At 36.7% G+C, this 20,798-nt stretch overlaps 3 protein-coding genes and 1 pseudogene across 3 annotated transcripts; 3 read left to right on the top strand and 1 right to left on the bottom strand.

Annotated features, from left to right (window-relative positions):
• The first annotated feature begins 885 nt into the window (after positions 1-885).
• On the top strand, positions 886-3,243 carry LOC147924079 (uncharacterized; annotated as a pseudogene).
• A 5,327-nt stretch (positions 3,244-8,570) lies between these two features.
• Positions 8,571-10,970, bottom strand: LOC104757349 (glucan endo-1,3-beta-glucosidase 11-like). Its single transcript, XM_087494271.1, has 4 exons — positions 10,711-10,970; positions 10,264-10,606; positions 9,348-10,074; positions 8,571-8,961 (listed from the first exon to the last, which is right to left on the bottom strand). Exons 1-4 carry the CDS (start codon positions 10,784-10,786, stop codon positions 8,875-8,877), a joined length of 1,233 nt encoding a protein of 410 aa, XP_087350397.1. The 5' UTR covers positions 10,787-10,970; the 3' UTR covers positions 8,571-8,874.
• Positions 10,971-11,076: 106 nt separating this feature from the next.
• LOC147924080 (uncharacterized) lies at positions 11,077-12,600 on the top strand. Its single transcript, XM_087496609.1, has 2 exons — positions 11,077-11,120; positions 11,379-12,600. Exons 1-2 carry the CDS (start codon positions 11,077-11,079, stop codon positions 12,364-12,366), a joined length of 1,032 nt encoding a protein of 343 aa, XP_087352735.1. The 3' UTR covers positions 12,367-12,600.
• Positions 12,601-17,630: 5,030 nt separating this feature from the next.
• LOC147924081 (uncharacterized) lies at positions 17,631-20,595 on the top strand. Its single transcript, XM_087497323.1, has one exon. It carries the CDS (start codon positions 17,871-17,873, stop codon positions 19,584-19,586), a length of 1,716 nt encoding a protein of 571 aa, XP_087353449.1. The 5' UTR covers positions 17,631-17,870; the 3' UTR covers positions 19,587-20,595.
• Positions 20,596-20,798: the final 203 nt, after the last annotated feature.

Raw genomic sequence — 20,798 nt, forward strand, 5'->3', positions numbered from 1 at the left:
ATGTCTAAGGTTTATGGATTCCACGTCCAAAAGATTAAAGAGCCTTCACCTTCGGTGTAAACCAATCAAGAAATTGTATATAAAAAGATCTGATATCGTTATATAATCTGTACTTAAAAGTAATGTTTAAACCAAAAAGAAAATAAAAAAGTAATGTTTGACAAATGATAAATGTTTCCTGTTAGTTTTATTTTCTACCTCACGTAACCGTAGAGAACTAGTAATATATATATATATATATAGTCTTTTTTGTTTGGAGTTATTTCTCTTCCTTTAATTTATGAAATATAATATATGTACACTAGTATATAATATGAAATCAACCATTATATATACATGAATTGTTGCAATGAATGTGGATTTTAGATGCCTAATGACATTGTTCTTTTCGATTTAAACAAGAAACACGATCGTCACTTATGAATCAAGAATCATTTATTAGGATTGATGGTTTATGATTTGAACCGGTTATTTCAGTTAACCAAGATTAGAGTCTGGTTTAGTATTAAGCTTATAAGCTTGTGTATGAGAATTAATCAGACTTAACGTCTTGTAACAAACTTTTGAATGTGATTAATAAAACGGTGTTTCTCTCCTCCGATCGTTCATCACTTTTCCGGTTAATCGGACTTTAATATGGTATCAGAGCTCCCTTTTTGATTTTCTTTTGCTTCCGCATTCATTGATCGGAAATGAGTCTTCCACTTCCATCGATTTCTCGTTTTATTCAGCTCCTTGTTATCACGATTTGTGATTTGTTTCTTCGGATCTTGTTTCTGGTCCTGATTCTTTTATTTTCTCTTTGATTGAGTCCTGGGTGATCGGATCTAGTTGCAATTTTGATTCCGATATCGCTATTTGAAATTTCCTTAATCATCTCTTCTAATGAGTTCATTAGTTCCTCCACCGCTTGCTCCGAACAATCGACCACCACCGCCGCCGCCGCCTACAACTGAGCAACCACGCTGTGCAACAGATCAATATGCCAATCCTTATTCGTTGCAGAGTATTGATCATGCTGGCTTGGTTCTTGTCTCGGATCGTTTATCTACGGCTTTGGATTTTCACTCTTGGCGAAGATCAATGTGGATGGGTTTGAATATCAGAAACAAGCTAGGCTTCATTAATGGTACGATCACTAGACCTCCAGAAAATCATAGAGATTATGATGCTTGGACTCGATGCAATGATCTAGTGTCTACTTGGTTGATAAATTCTGTTGATAAGAAGATAGGTCAGAGTTTGCTTTTTATAGCTACTGCTGAGGGTATTTGGAACAATTTGGTTTCTCGTTTTAAGCAAGATGATGCACCACGAGTATTTGCTATTGAACAGAAACTTAGCAAGATTCAGCAAGGTTCGAATGATGTCTCCACTTATTATACTGATTTGCTCACATTGTGGGAGGAGCACAAGAACTATATTGATCTACCTGTTTGTACTTGTGGAAGATGTCAATGTGATGCTGCAGTTAAATGGGAGCGTTTACAGCAGCGTAGTAAAGTGACGAAGTTCCTTATGGGTTTGAATGAGAACTATGATCAGACTAGGCGTCATATTCTGATGTTAAAGCCAATCCCTACGATTGAGGAAGCTTTTAACATGGTTACTCAAGATGAGAGACATAATCATGTTAAACCTCTTACTCGAGTTGACAATGTGGCCTTTAACACTGGTTCACAGTCTGATGGTGATATGGAGAGTGCCTATGTAACAGCTTATAACACGATCAAGTCTTATCAAAAGCCGGTTTGCACACACTGTGGGAATACAGGACATACAATCCAGAAGTGTTTCAAGCTACATGGTTTCCCTCCAGGATACAAAACTAATTCCATGGGATACAACTACAAAGGCAATGGTCAGAACCAGTTCCAACCGCGTATGCCAGTCTCTCAATTTCATCCTTGTATGATGCAATCTCAACCACGAATGCCAATGGCTCCATACGATGCGATGCAGAAGGAAAATGCTATTTCTAATGTCTATTCTGAGAGTGCTGGATATCCGGATTATGGTTTATCTGCAAATGATGGTAGTACAGTTTATATGCCACAACAGAGTATGCCTCAACATAATATGCCTTATGGTATGAATGATGGTACAAATTTGAAGATACAAGACTTGACACCACAACAGATGCAACAACTTATATCTCAACTCCAGGGTCAAGTACAGGTTCCAGAGAATGCGACTACGTCTAGTATGCCACATACTGCGGCTGCAACAATTACTAACTTTGGTTTGATGACTCAGGATTCGTCTTCTGGTACCGTTTCTTTTCCTTCTACTAGTCTTAAATATAGAGATAATACTCTATTTTTTCAAGAACATACTCTTTCCTCTCTTCCGAAACTACTTCCTCATGATGCTTGGATAATAGATAGTGGGGCTTCTAGTCATGTTTGTTCTGATTTAGCAATGTTTAGTGAGTTATCTCCTGTGTCTAATACTACGGTTACACTACCGAATGGTGCTAGGGTTGCTATATCACATATAGGTACCATTTGCATTACATCGAAATTGATTTTGTATAATGTTTTACATGTTCCTGATTTTAAATTTAATTTGATTAGTGTTAGTTGTTTGGTGAAAACGTTATTTTGTTCTGCTTATTTCTTTCCTTCATGTTGTTTCATTCAGAAACTTTCTCAGGGCTTGATGATTGGGAGAGGTAAAATGTTTAACAACTTATACATTCTGGAAACAGAGCAAGTATCCCTCTCACCATCTACTCCTTCGGTTTGTTCTTTCTCTGGCTCAATATTGGAAGATGAAGCTCTTTGGCATCAACGATTAGGGCATCCATCCTTGTCTGCTTTACATAAGCTTGTTAGTCATATTCCTTCTTTGAAACATTAGTCTTTAGATATCATGCAATGTAAAATCTGTCCTTTAGCAAAACAAAAGAGATTAGCATATATTTCTCATAATAATCTAGCTGCAAATCCATTTGATCTTGTTCATTTAGATATTTGGGGTCCGTTTAGTGTTGAGTCTATTGAAGGTTTTAGATATTTTCTAACCTTGGTTGATGATTGTACTAGAGTTACATGGGTTTATATGCTAAGAAATAAAAAAGATGTTGCTACTGTTTTTCCAACTTTTATTAAACTCGTTTCTACTCAATATGGTTCAAAGATAAAAGCTATACGGTCGGATAATGCTCCTGAGTTAGCCTTCAATGACATTGTTAAAGAAAACGGCATGATGCAGTACTTCTCATGTGCATACACACCATAACAAAACTCAGTAGTCAAACGTAAGCATCAACATTTGCTTAATGTAGCTCGTTCTTTACTCTTTCAATCAAACATACCTTTACAGCATTGGAGTGATTGCATTTTGACAGTTGTGTTCTTAATCAATAGGATACCTTCCCCATTGCTAGCAAATAAATCTCCTTTTGAACTTCTTCTTAAGAAATTGCCTGATTACAGTCTTCTAAAGTCTTTTGGCTGTTTATGTTATGCCTCAACTTACTCTAAAGATAGACATAAATTTTCACCTAGAGCTACACCTTGTGTTTTCTTGGATATCCTAATGGTTTTAAAGGTTACAAAGTTCTTGATTTACAGTCAAATTCGATTTCCATTTTTAGAAATTTTTTTTTTCAAGAAAACCAATTTCCTTTTAAAACTAGTGAATTTCTTTCATCTTCTGTTGACATGTTTCCAAATCATATCTTGCCTTTACCACCTCCTTTACACTTTGTTGATTCTGAGTCTGCTAGTGATTTTGAAAGTTATTTGATTGATCATTCATCTGCATTATCTTTTACTACAGCTGCATCATCATCTTCTACATCTAATAGGCATTTAGATTCTAGCACCATCGATAATGTAGCTGAGTCTAACATTGCGAGTGATTCTCTAACTGTTACTAGGCCGAAACGAGCTACTAAGCCTCCTAGCTACTTGTCTGAGTATCACTGTTCTTTAGTCCCTTTCACTTATACTTTACCACCTACCACTAAACTTACAACTCCATTTCCTATTACTTCTACTATATCCTGTGATAAATTTACTCCAGAATTTCAATCCTATATCTTTTCTTATAATATTGAAACAGAACCAAAGTCGTTTGCTGAGGCTATGAAATCAGAGAAATGGACAAAAGCAGCTAATGACGAGTTACAGGCTCTCGAACTGAACAAGACTTTTGAAGTTGGATCATTACCTGAGGGTAAAAATGTTGTGGGTTGCAAATGGATCTTCACCATCAAATATAATTCTGATGGCACAGTGGAGCGATATAAAGCTCGTTTGGTGGCACAGGGTTTTACTCAACAAGAAGGGGTCGATTATTTGGATACATTTTCACCTGTGGCTAAGTTAACTAGTGTGAAGTTTATACTTGGTCTTGCTGCAAAACAGGGTTGGAGTCTCACACAAATGGATGTATCGAATGCTTTCCTACATGGCGACCTTGAAGAAGAGATTTACATGCGTTTGCCTCCCGGTTACACACCTCCACCAAACATCACGTTGCCTCCCAATTCAGTATGTCGCCTACTTAAGTCCTTATATGGCCTTAAACAAGCATCTCGCCAATGGTACAAACGCCTCTCCTCTGTTTTACTTGGTGCCAATTATATCCAGTCTCCAGCTGATAATACATTGTTTGTGAAAGCGGGATCAGATGTTTTTGTTGCTGTTCTTGTATACGTAGATTATATCATGATAGCAAGTGATAATGACAAGGCAGTAGAGGGTTTAAAGGATCTTCTAAAGTCAGAGTTCAAGATTAAAAACTTAGGTCCATCACGGTTCTTTTTAGGCTTGGAAATAGCTAGATCAGATAAGGGAATCTCTGTTTGTCAGAGAAAGTATGCTCAGAACCTGTTAACTGATGCTGGATTCCTGGATTGCAAACCCAGTTCTGTTCCTATGAATCCTACTATACATCTTACTAAAGATATGGGCACCCTACTTCCAAGTCCGAAGGCTTATAGAGAACTTGTCGGTCGATTTTTATATTTAACAATTACGAGACCTGACATTACTTTTGCAGTACACCAACTCAGTCAGTTCATATCCGCTCCTACCAATGTAAATCTGCAGGCTGCATATAAAGTTCTCCGCTATCTCAAAGCTAATCCAGGTCAAGGTCTGATGTATTCTGAAGATACAGAGTTGTGCTTAAATGGTTTTGCAGATGCTGATTGGAGAAATTGCAAGGACACTCGACGTTCAATTACAGGCTATTGTATCTACCTTGGCACTTCTCTTATCTCCTGGAAGTCGAAGAAACTAGCTGTTACAAGCCGGAGTAGTACAAAGTCTGAATATCGAGCTATGGCGTATGCGACTTGTGAAATCATATGGCTACAACAACTTCTCAAAGACCTACGCATCAAAGTTACTTGTCCTGCGAAGTTGTTCTGCGATAACAAGTCTGCTCTCCACATTGCTATGAATCCGGTGTTCCATGAATGCACCAAACACATTGAAATTGACTGCCATACTGTTCGTGATCAAGTGAAAGCAGAAACTCTACGGACATTACATGTTCCAACCGAGAACCAACATGCTGACATACTTACGAAGCCGCTTCATCCAGGTCCATTCCATCATCTCCTCAAGCTCATGTCACTATCAAGTCTTTATCTTCCTAACCAGACAGTTCGAAGCTAAAGACTTGAGGGGGGTGTATTAGCATTGATGGTTTATGATTTGAACCGGTTATTTCAGTTAACCAGGATTAGAGTCTGGTTTAGTATTGAGCTTATAAGCTTGTGTATGAGAATTAATCAGACTTAACGTCTTGTAACAAACTTTTGGATGTGATTAATAAAACGGTGTTTCTCTCCTCCGATCGTTCATCACTTTTCCGGTTAATCGGACTTTAATATCATTTATTCGTTGGCCATTCAAATGCTAATTAGGAAGCATATAAGTAGATATGGACGGTCCCAACTTTATTCCACGACCATGAGGACCGTTGTCACTATACCTAAATCGAAAGCTCCGGGCCCGGATGGTTTCCTGTGGAATTTTTCAAGGAAGCGTGGCATATAGTGGGGCAAGAGACGGTTGAAGCAGTTCAGGCTTTCTTCAATTCAGGTCATTTACCAGGATATTTCAATGCTACTGACATTACTCTCATTCCAAAATTTCAGGGAGCAGACACTATTCCTCAGTTTAGACCTATCTCTTGCTGCACGACTGTTTATAAAATCAGACTGTTTAGCCAGACTTTTAAAGCAAAAGTTGAAGCTCTTTATCTCGGATGCAGTGCAAGGTAATCAGGTAGGATTTGTCTAAGGTAGACATTTATGTGAGAATGTTCTCCTCACTTCAGAGCTAGTGAATGACTTTCATTCTAGCGGTCCTACTACTCGGGGGTGTCTACAAGTGGATCTAGCTAAAGCATATGATAATCTCAACTGGCAGTTTCTCTTGAATATTCGGATAGCTATTGACCTTCCTGCTCAGTTTATTGACTTGCTTCAGCAATGTTTCATGAATCTGTCATTCAGTATAGCATTTAATGGAGAACTCATTGGTTTTTTTCCGGGGGAAAAAGGTTTGAGGCAAGGTGACCCAATATCTTCTCTTCTCTTTGTTCTTGCGATGGATGTCCTCTCAAAGAAGCTAGATAAAGGAGTTTTGAATCAGTACTTTGGTCCTCATCCGCAGTGTTTAGCTCCAATAATCACTCATCTAAGTTTTGCGGATGATATTCTTATCTTTTTGATGGTCAGGAGTCTTCCCTGGAGGATATCCTATCCATTCTGGGGGAGTTTAAAAAAGGAATCAGGTCTGGAGATTAATCGGGATAAGACTGCTCTTTTTCTCGATGGAGGTAATTTGAGGAGAATCAGTCGATTGCTTCCAGAGCTGGGTTGGTACAGGGTTCTTTCCCAGTTAGATACTTGGGAGTTCCATTGTCCACAAAGAAGATGACCAGGCAGGATTATCAACCTCTCTTAGACAGGATTCGAGGAAGGTTTAGCTCTTGGACTGTAAGGAAGCTATCCTTTGCGGGTAGACTTCAGTTGATTCAATCCATGATTTACTCAACCGTCACTTTTTGGGCTTCGATCTTCATTCTCCCGAATGGTCTTATGGAAGAGTTCGAGTCGATGTGTGGAGCCTTTCTATGGAAGGGATCTCCAGATTCTGCTCGGGGTGCGAGAGTTAGCTGGGAGACAGTGTGCACTTTGTAGGAGAGTGGAGGACTAGGGTTGAAACGCCTGGTGAATTGGAAAAAAGTCTTGGCTCTTAAATTGATTTGGCTTATATTTGCAAAGGGAGGTTCTCTGTGGGTGTCTTGGGTCCGGCTGCACTTAATATGAAGACATAACTTCTAGGAGGTTAATAGTTCAGCTGCAGGGAGTTGGATTTGGCGTAGTCTCTGCAAGCTAAGACCACTCGCAAGACCCTTTATAGTGTGCGAAGTTGGCTCGGGAATTACCTGCAGTTTTTGGACAGATAATTGGACTTCTCTGGGACCATTGATCGATATCACGGGGGACACATGACCCAGAGTTTCTGGCCTGCCCCTAAATGCGACTGTGGCTGATGCAGTGAATCATGGTCATTGGTGGATCTCGTCTAGCGGAAGTCGTAATCCCATAATTCAGTTGCTGCAATTTTGTCTTCCCAACCCTCCTCCTGCAGTCTCAACCCAGGAAGAAGCTGAGGATGATAGGTATTTGTGGAAAATTGGTGATGCTCAAGCCTCAGATACGTTCTCAACAACAGCTACTTGGAGTTACTTGTATCCTTCGGGAAATAAGGTTGATTGGTTTGAATCGATTTGGATCAAGGGAAGAATCCCAAAGCACTCATTTCTTGCCTGGATCATCTCGCGACAACGACTCAATACCCCTGACAGACTTGTGCGATGGGGTTGTTCTGTTCCCTCGGTCTGTCTTTTGTGTAATACTCATGACGAGACTCAACAACACCTTTTTTTGAATGCTCCTTTGCGGAAGAGATTTGGAGATATTTCACTCTAAGAGCTAAGGTATCTGCTCCTACTGATTTCGATACTAGAGCTAGGTGGTTGAGAAATCCCTCCAGGGATAAAAATGTGGCTTTCATTATTCGTTTGGCATACCAAGCCTGTATGTATGCAATTTGGAGAGAACGAAACTCCAGGCTCCACTCTGCTACTGCAAAACCGGCCTCACTTATACTTCGGGAGATCAAGACCACTCTGAGGCTTCACTTGGGTCCTTTGACGTTAAGGCAAAGGATTAACCCATCAGCTCCAACTCTTTTGATCACTTGGTTCGGCGTGTTTCTTTAAGTATGTTGTTGTATACTTTTTTATTTGTGTAGGTGTTACTTTTATGGAAGACACTGGTTGTATCTGGCCACTTCGATGGAGATTAAATGGAATGAAAGGTTAAAAAAAAATAAAAATAAAGAATCATTATTGTATACTTAGAGTTAGATAAACTTTTGATTAATATAGCTTTTAACCAACCAGCTTCTGTAGTTTGATTTAATATGTTGTTTTTAAATTGTATCTTCTTGAAAATAATTAAAATTGATTGTCGTATATATAAGTCTTTATGTCTATGGACAGACCCAACTATTAAACATTTCTATGTTAGATGATGAAAACTAATTAACACGTTACTATTTACTAATAAGACAAATACAAATACATAACTATAATATGAATCGTCAGTTTTTTTTCTTTATACATTGGATTCGCTTCGCAGTACTGCATCATCCCCTCCTCAAGTTAATTAATTAATTACTCGGAACAAATTTTCTGATTTTTTTTTTTTTTCCTTCAAAGAATCATCTAAGACACTTTTGAGAATAGTTTAATTCTTCTCGTTGAAAAAATGAACCGCATTAGTGGACTCTCTCTCTATTTACAGATAGAAGCTCTTTCAATTTGTTTTTGCTTCTAGTACGGTCGTCTAATTAGCATTTGAATGGCCAACGAATAAATGCATGTCCAATGTATCAACTGTTGCGTTCCCTTCTTTATAGCCTGTTTATAAAATAAAATACTAACATATATAAGTAACAATAATTAAGACCACAAGTTTCAAATAGTTAGTATTTTTAAAAATTCAGATGGTGAGGATAATCATAAATATCATAAGTACTAATCATGTCGCTCCAAAAAAAAATCTAACTTTATCGTTATTAACTAAGAAATATGTTTGATAGAGGAATATGTTCTAGAAAAGCGCCTAACTTTTCAAGTATTAAACGTCACAATTAGAAGAAAAAAACGTCACAGTATTCTACAGTCAGAATTTGTTTTTAAAAAATGTTTCTCAATCAAAGCTTTTTTTCTATGGGATTTAATGTGATATTTATAAGACAGAAATAAAAGAAACAGAGTAGGTAAAGTCAAATGTTGAAACATACCGTGGAGGCAGAGGAAGTGAGGGAAATAATAGAAGTTGAAGAAGTAGATGTCGATGATGATGTTGATGACGAAGATGATAGTAAACCTACATTGTAAGTCATGGTCTCATCAGGCTGATAGAGTCCATAGTTTCTCTCAGAGGTTGGTCCTGGTTTGAGGTCTTCATTAAAGAGAGCAAAGAGATAAACATCAAAACTCATATTTTGTCTCAATGGCGTTCCTTCACCCTGAAGTTGTCTCCTCAGAAGATTCTTGTTATAAACCGCCGCGTTGGCCACGGTGGCTCCAACCTCATCTCCATCACCTTTAGACGGCCACCCTGTCTCTGAGACCCCAACTTCAATATCCTTAAAGCCAAGCCTAGCCATGGCGAAGATCACAGCATCTACTTGAGCGTAGAGCATGTTGTCGTAGTGGTACTTGGTGTAGGGGTCAACCATTCCAGGGTTAGGGTTGAAGAGGACGTAGTCTAATGGGATCTTAGTTGGGGAATCCTTGTAAGCGAAGTAAGGGTAAGCATTGATCCAAAAGGGGGATTTCGTGTTACGCAAGAAAGTTAGGAGCTGCGTCATTACGCCGGCTACTTCCGGCCTAAAACATCCTGCGGAGGGAGGGTAAGATTCTTGAAGGACTGATAGTGAATTTGGAGTCGATACTTGAATGTACTTGTCTAGCCCGGTTTGAACCAAAGCACTATGAATGCTCATCATTGCAGGCACAAGATATCTGCGAAAAATAGCAATAACAAGATTGAATACTTTTTTTTTCTTTTAAACTAGTGGATCCCGAAACAAAACACGATCTAAATCGATCTCAACAAGACGATACTACCATGATTTGGTTAATAAGGTAGATTCTAAATGTGCCAAGATTTGAAAAGGATAACATAGGAATGAGAGGATGTATGTAACAAACCCTATGAGGCTTGAGTCATCGTCAGTGTATAGTTCGTTGCCGACGGCAATACCACCAATCTTGGTGGCCGGAAAGTAGGGTTTTATACGGGTAGTTACCCACTGGAGAGCTTGTTGAGGGTCGACTAAGCTGGAAAGCATTTCATTTTCGACGGTGACGAAGAGCTCGATGTTGGAATTGGCGAATGAGGTTAAGACTCGAGGATTTGTGTCGTAGATTCTTGTCTTATTGATATGGAGTGAGCTCAAGAGTTGTAGAACTTTGTCCGGTGGAGGAAGATTGTCGCCGACTTGACCGTAGTTTATGCCAAGAGAGGAGACCCTTTGAAACAACAATCCACATTCTGTGAAAAAATGTAATAGAAATTAAATAACTGTCATGAAAAATTGTATTTGAGATAATGGTTTCTTTTGTTAGGCAGAAATAAGCAATTATTAGGAAAGATACCTAAGAAAGTTAAGGAAAATAGAAGAAGAACAATAGAGTTGGTCATGGTCATGGTCATGGCAATTCTTCTAAACATTTTAGAACTGGAGGAGGAGAGAGGGAGATAAAGACTGAAGGAGAAAGTGCTTGTAAGAGAATCAATGCAATGAAATGTGGGGATAGATATAGAGATGAAGGTTTGAGAGATATGGGACCAAGTAGGAGAAGAATAATTACTAATTTATAATTTAGAGATAATAATACTTTACTCTGCCTGCTTCTTTTTATTTTGTGAGACATAGGGTCTTCTATAGTAAAAGGTATAATAATTCATTTTAATAATAAGTAATGTATTATTTTCATTTTACTCAATATTTTAGTAATGGGATGGGAGTAGGTTTGGCAATAGGTTTATCTTATGGAAGTCTATTGTAAAAATGAGATACTGTTTGTCGAAAACATTCTTTGTGAGGCAACATGGGTTTCATAAAACATTTTGGACCCAAGCCAAAAAAAAAATGACATCTTAGCTTGTCTCTTTCCAACACATTGCCAACTATGTCAGTCCAAAAATAAAAATAAAATTGAAAAAGTGGCCTAAAGAAGCCACTTTCTTCAGAGAAAGGCAAAGGTGGGAAAGATTGAATTGCCCACTATGATGGGTTTTTAATCTTAACAATATGTCTTAGGCTTTGGGCAATAGGAACTGGAGGATCCCAAATTTGGGAGTTGGGTGAACGAAATAATGGGAAGAGGTTGGTCAAGCTACGCTCTCTAGCTAGACCTCACATTTCCTGTCATGTGCAATCAGGTTCTTTAGCATTGTTCTGGCATGATGATTGGACTGGTCTTGGCCCTTTAATTGATTTAACAGGTGTAAATGGTCCCATGGTTACTGGAATTCCTTCAACAAATTCTGTCTCTCAGGCCATTTCAAATGGCTCTTGGCTTTTGCCTCGTGGAAGACATCCACTTTTACTTCTTTTGCGGGCTTGTTTACCACCAACTCCACCAGAACTTTCTCCAACAGATTCAGATTATTTTTTGTGGCGTAACTCACATAATGATACGCCAGGATTTTTCTCATCTTCTAAAACTTGGGCCAGCCTGCATCCTCGTTCAACAGTTCAAGTTCCGTGGTTTAAGTCTGTTTGGTTTAGCCAAAGAATTCCTAAGCACACATTTATTCTCTGGGTGATTCTTCGGGATAGACTAACAACAAGGGATCGACTTAGGAGTTGGGGTCTAAGTGTGCCGGGTCAGTGTCTCCTTTGTTCCTCAGCTATGGAATCGAAACAACACCTTTTCTTTGACTGTGTTTTTAGCAAGGAAGTGTGGACTGCTTTCTTCGTGCATCATAATCTCTCTCCCCCGTCTCTTTTTGATGATATTGTGCAATGGGTTAGATCTCCTACGTCTAATGCCAGGCTCAATGTAATCTATAAACTGATTTTCCAAGCCGCTATTTACTTCATTTGGAAAGAGAGAAATTCAAGACTTCACACTAGCAATGCAAAATCGGCAGCTATTTTGGTCAAAGAGATACAGCTCATCATTCGTGCTAAGTTACTTGGTCTGGATCGAAAAAATGTGTTTTTGCATTCTTCAGTGGCAGCACCACCTCAGCAACTTCATGATACTTATCTCTCCGCATGGTTTCAGTTCATACAACCTTAGCATGAAGCTTGTCCTTCTTCTTGGGTTTGGGTTTGGTTTTTAGCCGTAACTTGCTCTGTCTTCTCTTCAATTTCTACTTTAACTCTTTCACCTACTGGGTTTTTTTTCTCTTCAGTTCATCTTTTAGATCGATATTGTATTTTAAATGTTGTTCCTTGGAGAAAGAAGATGAATAAAGGTATTATTATTAAAAAAAAAAAAAAAAAAAAAAAAAAAAAAAAAAAAAAGAAATAATGGGAAATAAAAGAGTAGAAATCACACATTCATTATGATAAGAAGGATAGTGCTCTTATCTTCAGTTTAAATATATATATTTTTTGCATCTTGTGAGATAAAAGTTCCTTTCGCACTTTTTTGTTCTAAATTGTTAGACTTATATTCAGATAAAAATTAGAGTATGACCTTTATTAAATGTGATAATCTATCTAGGTTAGGCTGAATTTCGATTTTAACTTACGCATATATAAAACTAATTGACATTCAATTCAGAATGTATAGTCACCTACCTACAAAAGTAAACGTTTATTAGTTCAACAAGTTCTCTCAAAACCGCTCCAACAACATTAACGAAAAATTTGGGTTGTACACTGGTTCATCATTTATTTTAAAAAGAATTCAGAAACAAGATTCATAATATTAATCGATTATAAATTAATATCCAATTTTTTTTTTTAAAAATCGATTTAAAGAAGGTACGTCAAGAATAAAAACTAAACATAGTCGATATATACATTTTAGAGCCTAATTGGTCCAAACCAAAAATTTAGTTGCTAGTAAAATTTTATTTTTTCTCGACACAATTTTTTTCACTTTGATATTAAAAACTTTGAAAAAACACTCCAATCTTTAACTATGCACCGGATGATGATTGTAATCCAACTTCAATTTGCTCATGTATAAAGGTTAAATTGTTTTTACGAGATTTTTTGGAAATTTGGGTTGTTGCTTTTCTTATGACTTAATATATCGAATTTTGATTAATTTCTGAATTTTTAAATAAATATTAAATACATTAGAGATCTGAAAACATATGTAAAGTAGCTTTATGAAATGATGCAACAAAACTGACCCAATTTTTATCTTTACGTAACTATCCCAAGAATCTAGTAACTTTTTTGGAAGATGAATTCCACTAACCATACTTGTTTATTTGTTAAACCTATCATATATACACCTAAAAAACATACATTAACAAAATTTATATACAGCATGAATATGCGTGTGTGCTTGTTTTGGAATAGGACAAATGAGCTGATGCAAGTGGTGCGCTTTATGACATCTTATATTCCTCCGATCTGATTTAATCACTAATCTTTATTTTCCTTAATCTCAACTCGAGATTCTAATGTAATCAAAGTTATAAATTAAAATTAAAATTGGTCGTTAAATCGTGTAGCCAATCGAATATAATAGTCTACGCATGATGAACTTACCAATTTGTATAGGTATGTCTGAAATTTTTAAATCACGATGCTAATAGCTTGTTTTCAATGTAATTGATTACAAGAAGAAAAATGTTTTGTTATTTACGACAGTAGTTATCAGTTATATTATACCGGAGCAGAGTAAAATGAAATATTTTATTTTCTCTTACAGAATTGAATATTCGTTTTCTTAACTTCGACGACTACAAAATAAAGATATATTTCAAACTTTATCCAATAGTTTGGTAAGAAAGAAAATTTTGATAATATTATTTCCAACAAAATAACGAACATTGCTATTTATGGTGATGGATGTGATGGATGGCTAATGAATTAGTGACTAGTGAGGTTGGTGGTTATGACTTATGACAATTATAAAATCAGCCAAACGGAAAATTCGACGTAAAAAGAGACAGAGGGGAAGCAAAAAGATTGGTCTTTCCATGGGAAAGCAAAGAGAGAGCACATGTTTGATTACTCAACAAAATAATTGATAATTATGTCACTAACAATCCACTAATTAAACCTTTCGAGTTAAGTAATATGGTTAGGAATCAATCTGTGGCTCCTTTTCCATTTATTTGATCTTTCATATAAAATTGTAACACCCCCTTCGATTAGAAACCAAAAATTCAATAAAAGTTGTAAGTTAGTAATAAACAGAGACGCAAATACCCAAACCTAATAAAATAAAAAAACATTTAATCTCGTTTATTAAATAACACACACATATATATACACGTATATATGTATATAAAGATATATATTTCTTAAATTAGAAAGTTAGATCATATACGTTTTACGTTATAAAGAAAGTGATCGAAGGCTTTGAATGGTTGCAGCTTTATGTTTTGTTTTTGGTAGATTTTTCAGAAAACTAAAATTAATTAGATCTTAGCTTTTCAAATAAAATACAAATTCTTAAGAAAAAAAAAAAATACCATATTGTATATGCACCAAACTGACCATAACTGTTTGCGGAGGTTAAGCCAATGTTTTTCCATAGTTGGTCACCAACCAATGTTATTGTCTGCTAAACATATTGTATATGCACCAAACTGACCATAACTCCAATCCGGTCGAGCACTGATTTGCGGTCCAAAAATATCTCAAACAATAATCAAATCATGAAAACATTTAGCTGTCACTCGTTTTGTTTACTCTTATTTGGCGGTTGTCGTAGTGACACTTAAGTATCTTGTTTGAACCTTAAAAATTCAGACCCGGTTTTACGTCAAAGTGTGTCATTGATCGGATTGAATCTACTTATGCTAATAAGATTAACTCCATAGATGTCGTGCTTGATGTATAGAGGAAATGATCCCGTCTAAAGCTCTGTTTTATGGTTAGACCATGTGTGGTGTTTATGGTAGATTTATTATCAATAATTCGTTGTTTTTTATGAAGTAGTTTGAATAAGTATTGCCGTTTTTTTCTGTGTGTAAATAAAGTCATATTACTATTATATTCATGTCAGCATGTGATCTGATTGGTAAAAGAAAATTTGAAAACTGAAAGCTTGAAAAAGTAAAAGAAAATAGCTTTAATGTTTAAACAAGAAAAGTTAACAAAATGTACTAGAGAGAAAACATGAATATGATAATATGAACACATTAAAAAATTGTATCCAGAATACCATTTTTCCTAAAAAGATTTAGTAGGAAATATCATTAAAAATGAAATGAAAATAATAAGCAAAAAGAAGGGAAGAAAAGAGAAGAAAGCATATGCTTGTGTATTTTCCATTGCTTTAATTCCAGCAATGAATCTACAAAATCTAAAGAGTAAAGACCAATGTGGTCAATCCATCATATTCTATATTTCCCATATTCGAATTAAGTTTGTATGTTGATAAAGATCACGACCATTACAACTTGAAGAATATACATGATATTGTCATATCTAACTCTCTACTCTTTCCTTCTCCACAATAATATTCTTCTTTAAAAATAAAATAAAAACAGGAGACACAACTATTAAAATAGTAGCTTTTGTATGCTCAAATAAAAGACGTATATTATTTCGTTATCTATGTGTAAAGCCAAACTAAAAAAATAAGTATTAATTACGTTATGGGCAAGATTTTTTTTATTCATTAATTTTTTTCTACATATGAAAGTATCACATAAATAATAAGAATTTTTAAAAATAAATACCTACTTTATAGCCAAATACTCAAAGGTTTTTCGTAAAAGATTATATATATATATATGTATAGTAATGTAGATGCTATACATGATCTGATGATATATATACTTTGAACACTCGTTAAACCAAAATACATGGTATATCGTTCAAAATATATATAGATATGTATATTGTTTTAAATTAACTTAGTGAGGAGGATCACCATTGGGAACATACTTTAGTGAAAGTAAAATAACAAAAAGGAGATAACAAAGATAAGCATTATTTTTAGAAAAATAAATTGAAATGTCAATATACAATAGACGAAAGGCTAAGTTAAGGGGGGAGAAGATGGGAGAGAGCATGTGCATGTGTGTGTAGTGTTTTTCTAAAGACATGTTTCTTTTTCCATTTGACTCTCTTTAATCTTGTTTGCTTCTTTAACAACTTGGGATTTAGACAAGAATGTGTAATATATGGTTTGTGATATACATGCAAAATATATACTTTACAAATTACAATATCTATAGGAGTGTCAAAATAGATAACCCAACTCAATTCGTTACCTAATAGGTCCAAAGGTAAATGAGTTTATTAGTTGACTAAACTCAACCCATGAACTTGGTGAGTTGAAATTTTTTGTACATTTGTCACTGATGTAAAAAAAAAAACTATTGGTAATTACAGTATTTAAAAATAAAATAAAAATGTAGATACATTAGAACTCTTTCTTATATTACATTTTATAAATCTATCATTAATATTTTCTGTTTTTTTTTGCTAAAATGTCAAAACTTTATTCATCATATTATATTTTACTAATCATCTGTCATACTGGAACCAATGTTTCAATAAAGCAATCTATAGAATTATTTATACATCAATCTCTAACTAGACTTTAACTATTACAAGCACTAGATGGTTTTTGGATTATCTCTAAAGTCAAAAGAAGAAAGTAAAATTTTAAATAAAAGAAAATACAATATAAATAGAAAATTTCACTAATTTGTGGGATGACTTATCAAATCATCATCAAATTCAGTAGCCAAGGTTTGTTTTTCATTTGAATAATTTCTAAAAAAGTTATAAGCAATATGAGAAATTAGTATTTTTTCTGTTTCATTATAAATGGCATTTAAGGTTTTTCACATAGATTTAAATTCATATAAGTTTTCATTTAATCGGCCTCTGTCACATAAAAATATCACTAATTAAAACTAATTCAACCAATTAAAACAAACTGTCTAATATAAAATTATAAATGGTTAAAAAAAGTCAAATTCATAAAAATATCACTTAAAATAAAATAAAAAGGTAAATTCGATAATATCAGTAAAAATAAAAGTATGGAACAATAATTTAGGACTCCTTTAAATTATTTTAACAAAAAAAAACATATAAAATAAATTTTAATTTGGTCAATTTTTAAATTTGAGGTTTAGACCATGTTTCAGTGAGTTTTAATTTGAGCTATATAGGTCATGTCGGCAGGTTGTACTATCGAGCAACATTGTATATCTGATTTTAATTACATTCAGTGTCATATATACATATATATATATATATATGTATTGCATTGAATCTTTATTGGACTTAGAGATCGTTGGTTAGACTTAAAGTTAACCACTTAGATGTTTCATATAGTTATTGTTAGAATAGGAATATAGAATATTTCCTTTATGTCGATAATGTCAAGTCTGTAACTATATTGCTTGGAGGCTACTCCTCTTGTACATATATAAGGCCTGCCTCATTAATAGAATTCTCTACGGAGTTTAATAAGTTTACATGGTATCAGAGCTAACCCTAGCTAACCCTATTCTCGGTTACTAGAACTCGATCCATCTCCGCACTTTTCTTCTTCTTCTTCTTCCGCCAAACTCTCTCTCTCTCTCTCGTTTTCTCTCTCTACCCTTTTCTTCCTCTTTTTTGTTCTCTTTCTTCTCCCACACGATGACACTCTCAGAATCATCGACCCCCACATCCACGGACAAACCGTTTGGTATTAGCCAGATTCGTGCCCATGTTCCCGTGATCCTTGATCTCAACAAACACAACTATGACACTTGGCGTGAGATCTTTGAAACCCACTGTACTAGTTTCGGCGTGATCGGTCTTCTTGACGGTTCGGAAAAATCCACACCCGAAACCGAGAAACAATGGAAGGAACGTGATGGCTTGGTCAAGATGTGGATCTATGGCACTGTGTCTGAAGACTTACTTGACACGATCTTGAAGGCGAAATCGCAAGCCCGTGACCTATGGCTTCAGCTCGAGTCGCTCTTCCATGACAACAAAGAAGCTCAAATCCTCCAGTTTGAAAACGAGATTCGTACGCTTGAGATTGGTGACAGAACTGTTCAACAATATTGTCACAAACTCAAGTCGTTATCCGATCTTCTCTCCAATCTCGATTCTCCGATCTCTGACCGTATGTTGGTGATGCATATGTTGAACGGCTTATCTGACAAGTTTGATAGTATAATCAACGTGATCAAGCATCAAACACCGTTCCCGTCATTTACCAAAGCTCGCTCAATATTAAGTATGGAAGAGGACCGTCTCAACAAACTCGTCAAACCGGCATCGCGTCACACTGATCACTCTTCTTCACCGGATGTACTATACACGGACGCCAACTCTCACCAACGATCTGCTCCTCCACAAGGTTCTGACAATCACAACGGTGGTAACTATGGACGCAATGGCCGCGGCCGTGGTAGAGGCGGTCGCAACAACAGAGGACGTGGACGCTTTAACAACTCCAACAACTCTTGGTCTAACAACGGAACATGGCCACCAAACAACCCATGGCCATATTCTCCGCCTTGGGCTTCGGGTCCGTATGGTTGGTCTTACCCGTCACCATACCAGCCTAGCTACGCCGCCAGTCCACCACCGTCCTCTCTGCCGTACACTCCACATCACCATCCAGCTCACTCACGCAGCATTCTTGGGTCACACCCGCAACAACATATACGAGGCGAAGCTCACTTAACGCATCTCGCCAACCCCACTCCATCCATTGGCGAATCCTCTGCTTATCTTCCCTCTGCATTATCAAGTGCGATCAGCTCCATGAGCATTCAAGACCCCTCTGAGTCAAGCTGGTACATGGACACCGGTGCAACGAACCACGTCATGGCTAAGCCAGGTACGCTACGTCCCCCTTTTAATAAGAGCACCATTCCCTATCTTACAGTTGGTAATGGGTCTTCTGCCCTTGTTACTCACACCGGACACACTGTCATACCATCTTCATCTCGTCCGGTGGTGAAACCTACTACTATTCGTGCTGTTCTTCATGTCGCTACGACACGGAAGTGGCCGCTCCATCAACTCGATGTGCAAAACGCTTTTCTTCATGGTGATCTCAAGGAAACTGTTTATATGCACCAACCGCCAGGCTTTCGTGATCCTGACAAACCTGATCATGTCTGTCTTCTCCGGCGGTCAAACAAGCCCCTCGCGCTTGGAACGAGCGGTTCTCTACGTATGCACGCCGTATTGGTTTTATTCAGAGCATTGCGGATCCGTCGTTGTTCGTCATGGCTTGAGGTCGTGATTTTGCGTATCTCCTATTGTACGTTGACGACATTCTGCTTACTGCCTCATCTCCGTCACTCGTCCAATCCATCATCAAGGCCCTTAGCAACGAGTTTGCTATGACTGATCTTGGTCGACTACATCACTTTCTCGGTATCACTTTTACTCATAACTCCTTTGGTTTGTTTCTTCAACAACAGAACTATGCTGCTGATATTCTTCACCGCGCTAAGATGACGAATTGCAAACCATGCCTCACACCGGTTGATATGCAGTCAAAGCTTGCTGAAGCGGTTGGTGATGCGGTTGATGATCCTACCTTATATCGTAGTCTTGCTGGAGCATTACAATATCTCACTATAACTCGTCCTGACATATCCTATGATGTCCACCAAGTTTGTTTGTACATGCATGATCCACGAGTTCCTCATTTCAATGCCCTTAAACGCATTCTTCGCTATGTTAAGGGTACTATCCAGCATGGTCTCCAGCTCTATGCATCATCCTCAACCGATCTTATCGCCTATACTGATGCGGATTGGGCTGGGTGTCCTACAACTCGTCGATCAACCTCTGGGTTTTGTGTATTCATGGGTGATAATCTTATCTCTTGGTCATCAAAACGTCAACATACAGTGTCACGCTCTAGTGCTGAGGCAGAATATAGAGGTGTTGCGAATGTGGTCGCCGAAGCTACTTGGATACGTAATCTTTTTCTTGAGTTACGTTGTCCTCTTTCCAAAGCCTCCCTTGTGTTTTGCGATAATGTTAGTGCAGTTTACATGTCGTCTAATCCTGTACAACACCAACGCACCAAACATATCGAAATTGATATACATTTTGTTCGGGAAAAGGTGGCTCTTGGTCAGGTCAAAGTCTTTCATGTTCCGTCGTCTCTCCAATACGCCGACATCTTCACTAAGGGACTTCCCACAACCATATTTTGCGACTTTCGATCCAGTCTGAACATCCGGCCACCTCCTGCTCCGACTGAGGGAGGGTGTTAGAATAGGAATATAGAATATTTCCTTTATGTCGATAATGTCAAGTCTGTAACTATATTGCTTGGAGGCTACTCCTCTTGTACATATATAAGGCCTGCCTCATTAATAGAATTCTCTACGGAGTTTAATAAGTTTACAGTTATAAGTCATAGACAAAAATATCTACATAGAATATAAAATACATAAGTTGAACACACACAAAAGAAAAAGACTGTTCATAATCCTAGCTTCTTATCACACCTTTAAATTTCAGAGTGAAATTATATAAATAGCTTTTTTTATTTCATAGCTCGATCCGATCATCCTTTAGAAAAAGAAAAAGAAAAAAACA

The sequence above is a fragment of the Camelina sativa genome, chromosome 17 (assembly GCF_030686135.1).
Source record: "Camelina sativa cultivar CO46 ecotype springtype chromosome 17, ASM3068613v1".
NCBI lineage: Eukaryota > Viridiplantae > Streptophyta > Magnoliopsida > Brassicales > Brassicaceae > Camelina > Camelina sativa.

Coding starts and splice junctions, on each gene's coding strand:
- LOC104757349 (XM_087494271.1), bottom strand. CDS start 10,786: ATGTTTAGAAGAATTGCCATGACCATGACCATGACCAACTCTATTGTT. Junction 10,607..10,710: donor ATTTTCCTTAACTTTCTTAG/GTATCTTTCCTA, acceptor ATTTTTTCACAG/AATGTGGATTGTTGTTTCAA. Junction 10,075..10,263: donor GATGACTCAAGCCTCATAGG/GTTTGTTACATA, acceptor TATTTTTCGCAG/ATATCTTGTGCCTGCAATGA.
- LOC147924080 (XM_087496609.1), top strand. CDS start 11,077: ATGGGAGTAGGTTTGGCAATAGGTTTATCTTATGGAAGTCTATT. Junction 11,121..11,378: donor TTATCTTATGGAAGTCTATT/GTAAAAATGAGA, acceptor AATATGTCTTAG/GCTTTGGGCAATAGGAACTG.
- LOC147924081 (XM_087497323.1), top strand. CDS start 17,871: ATGACACTCTCAGAATCATCGACCCCCACATCCACGGACAAACCGTTT.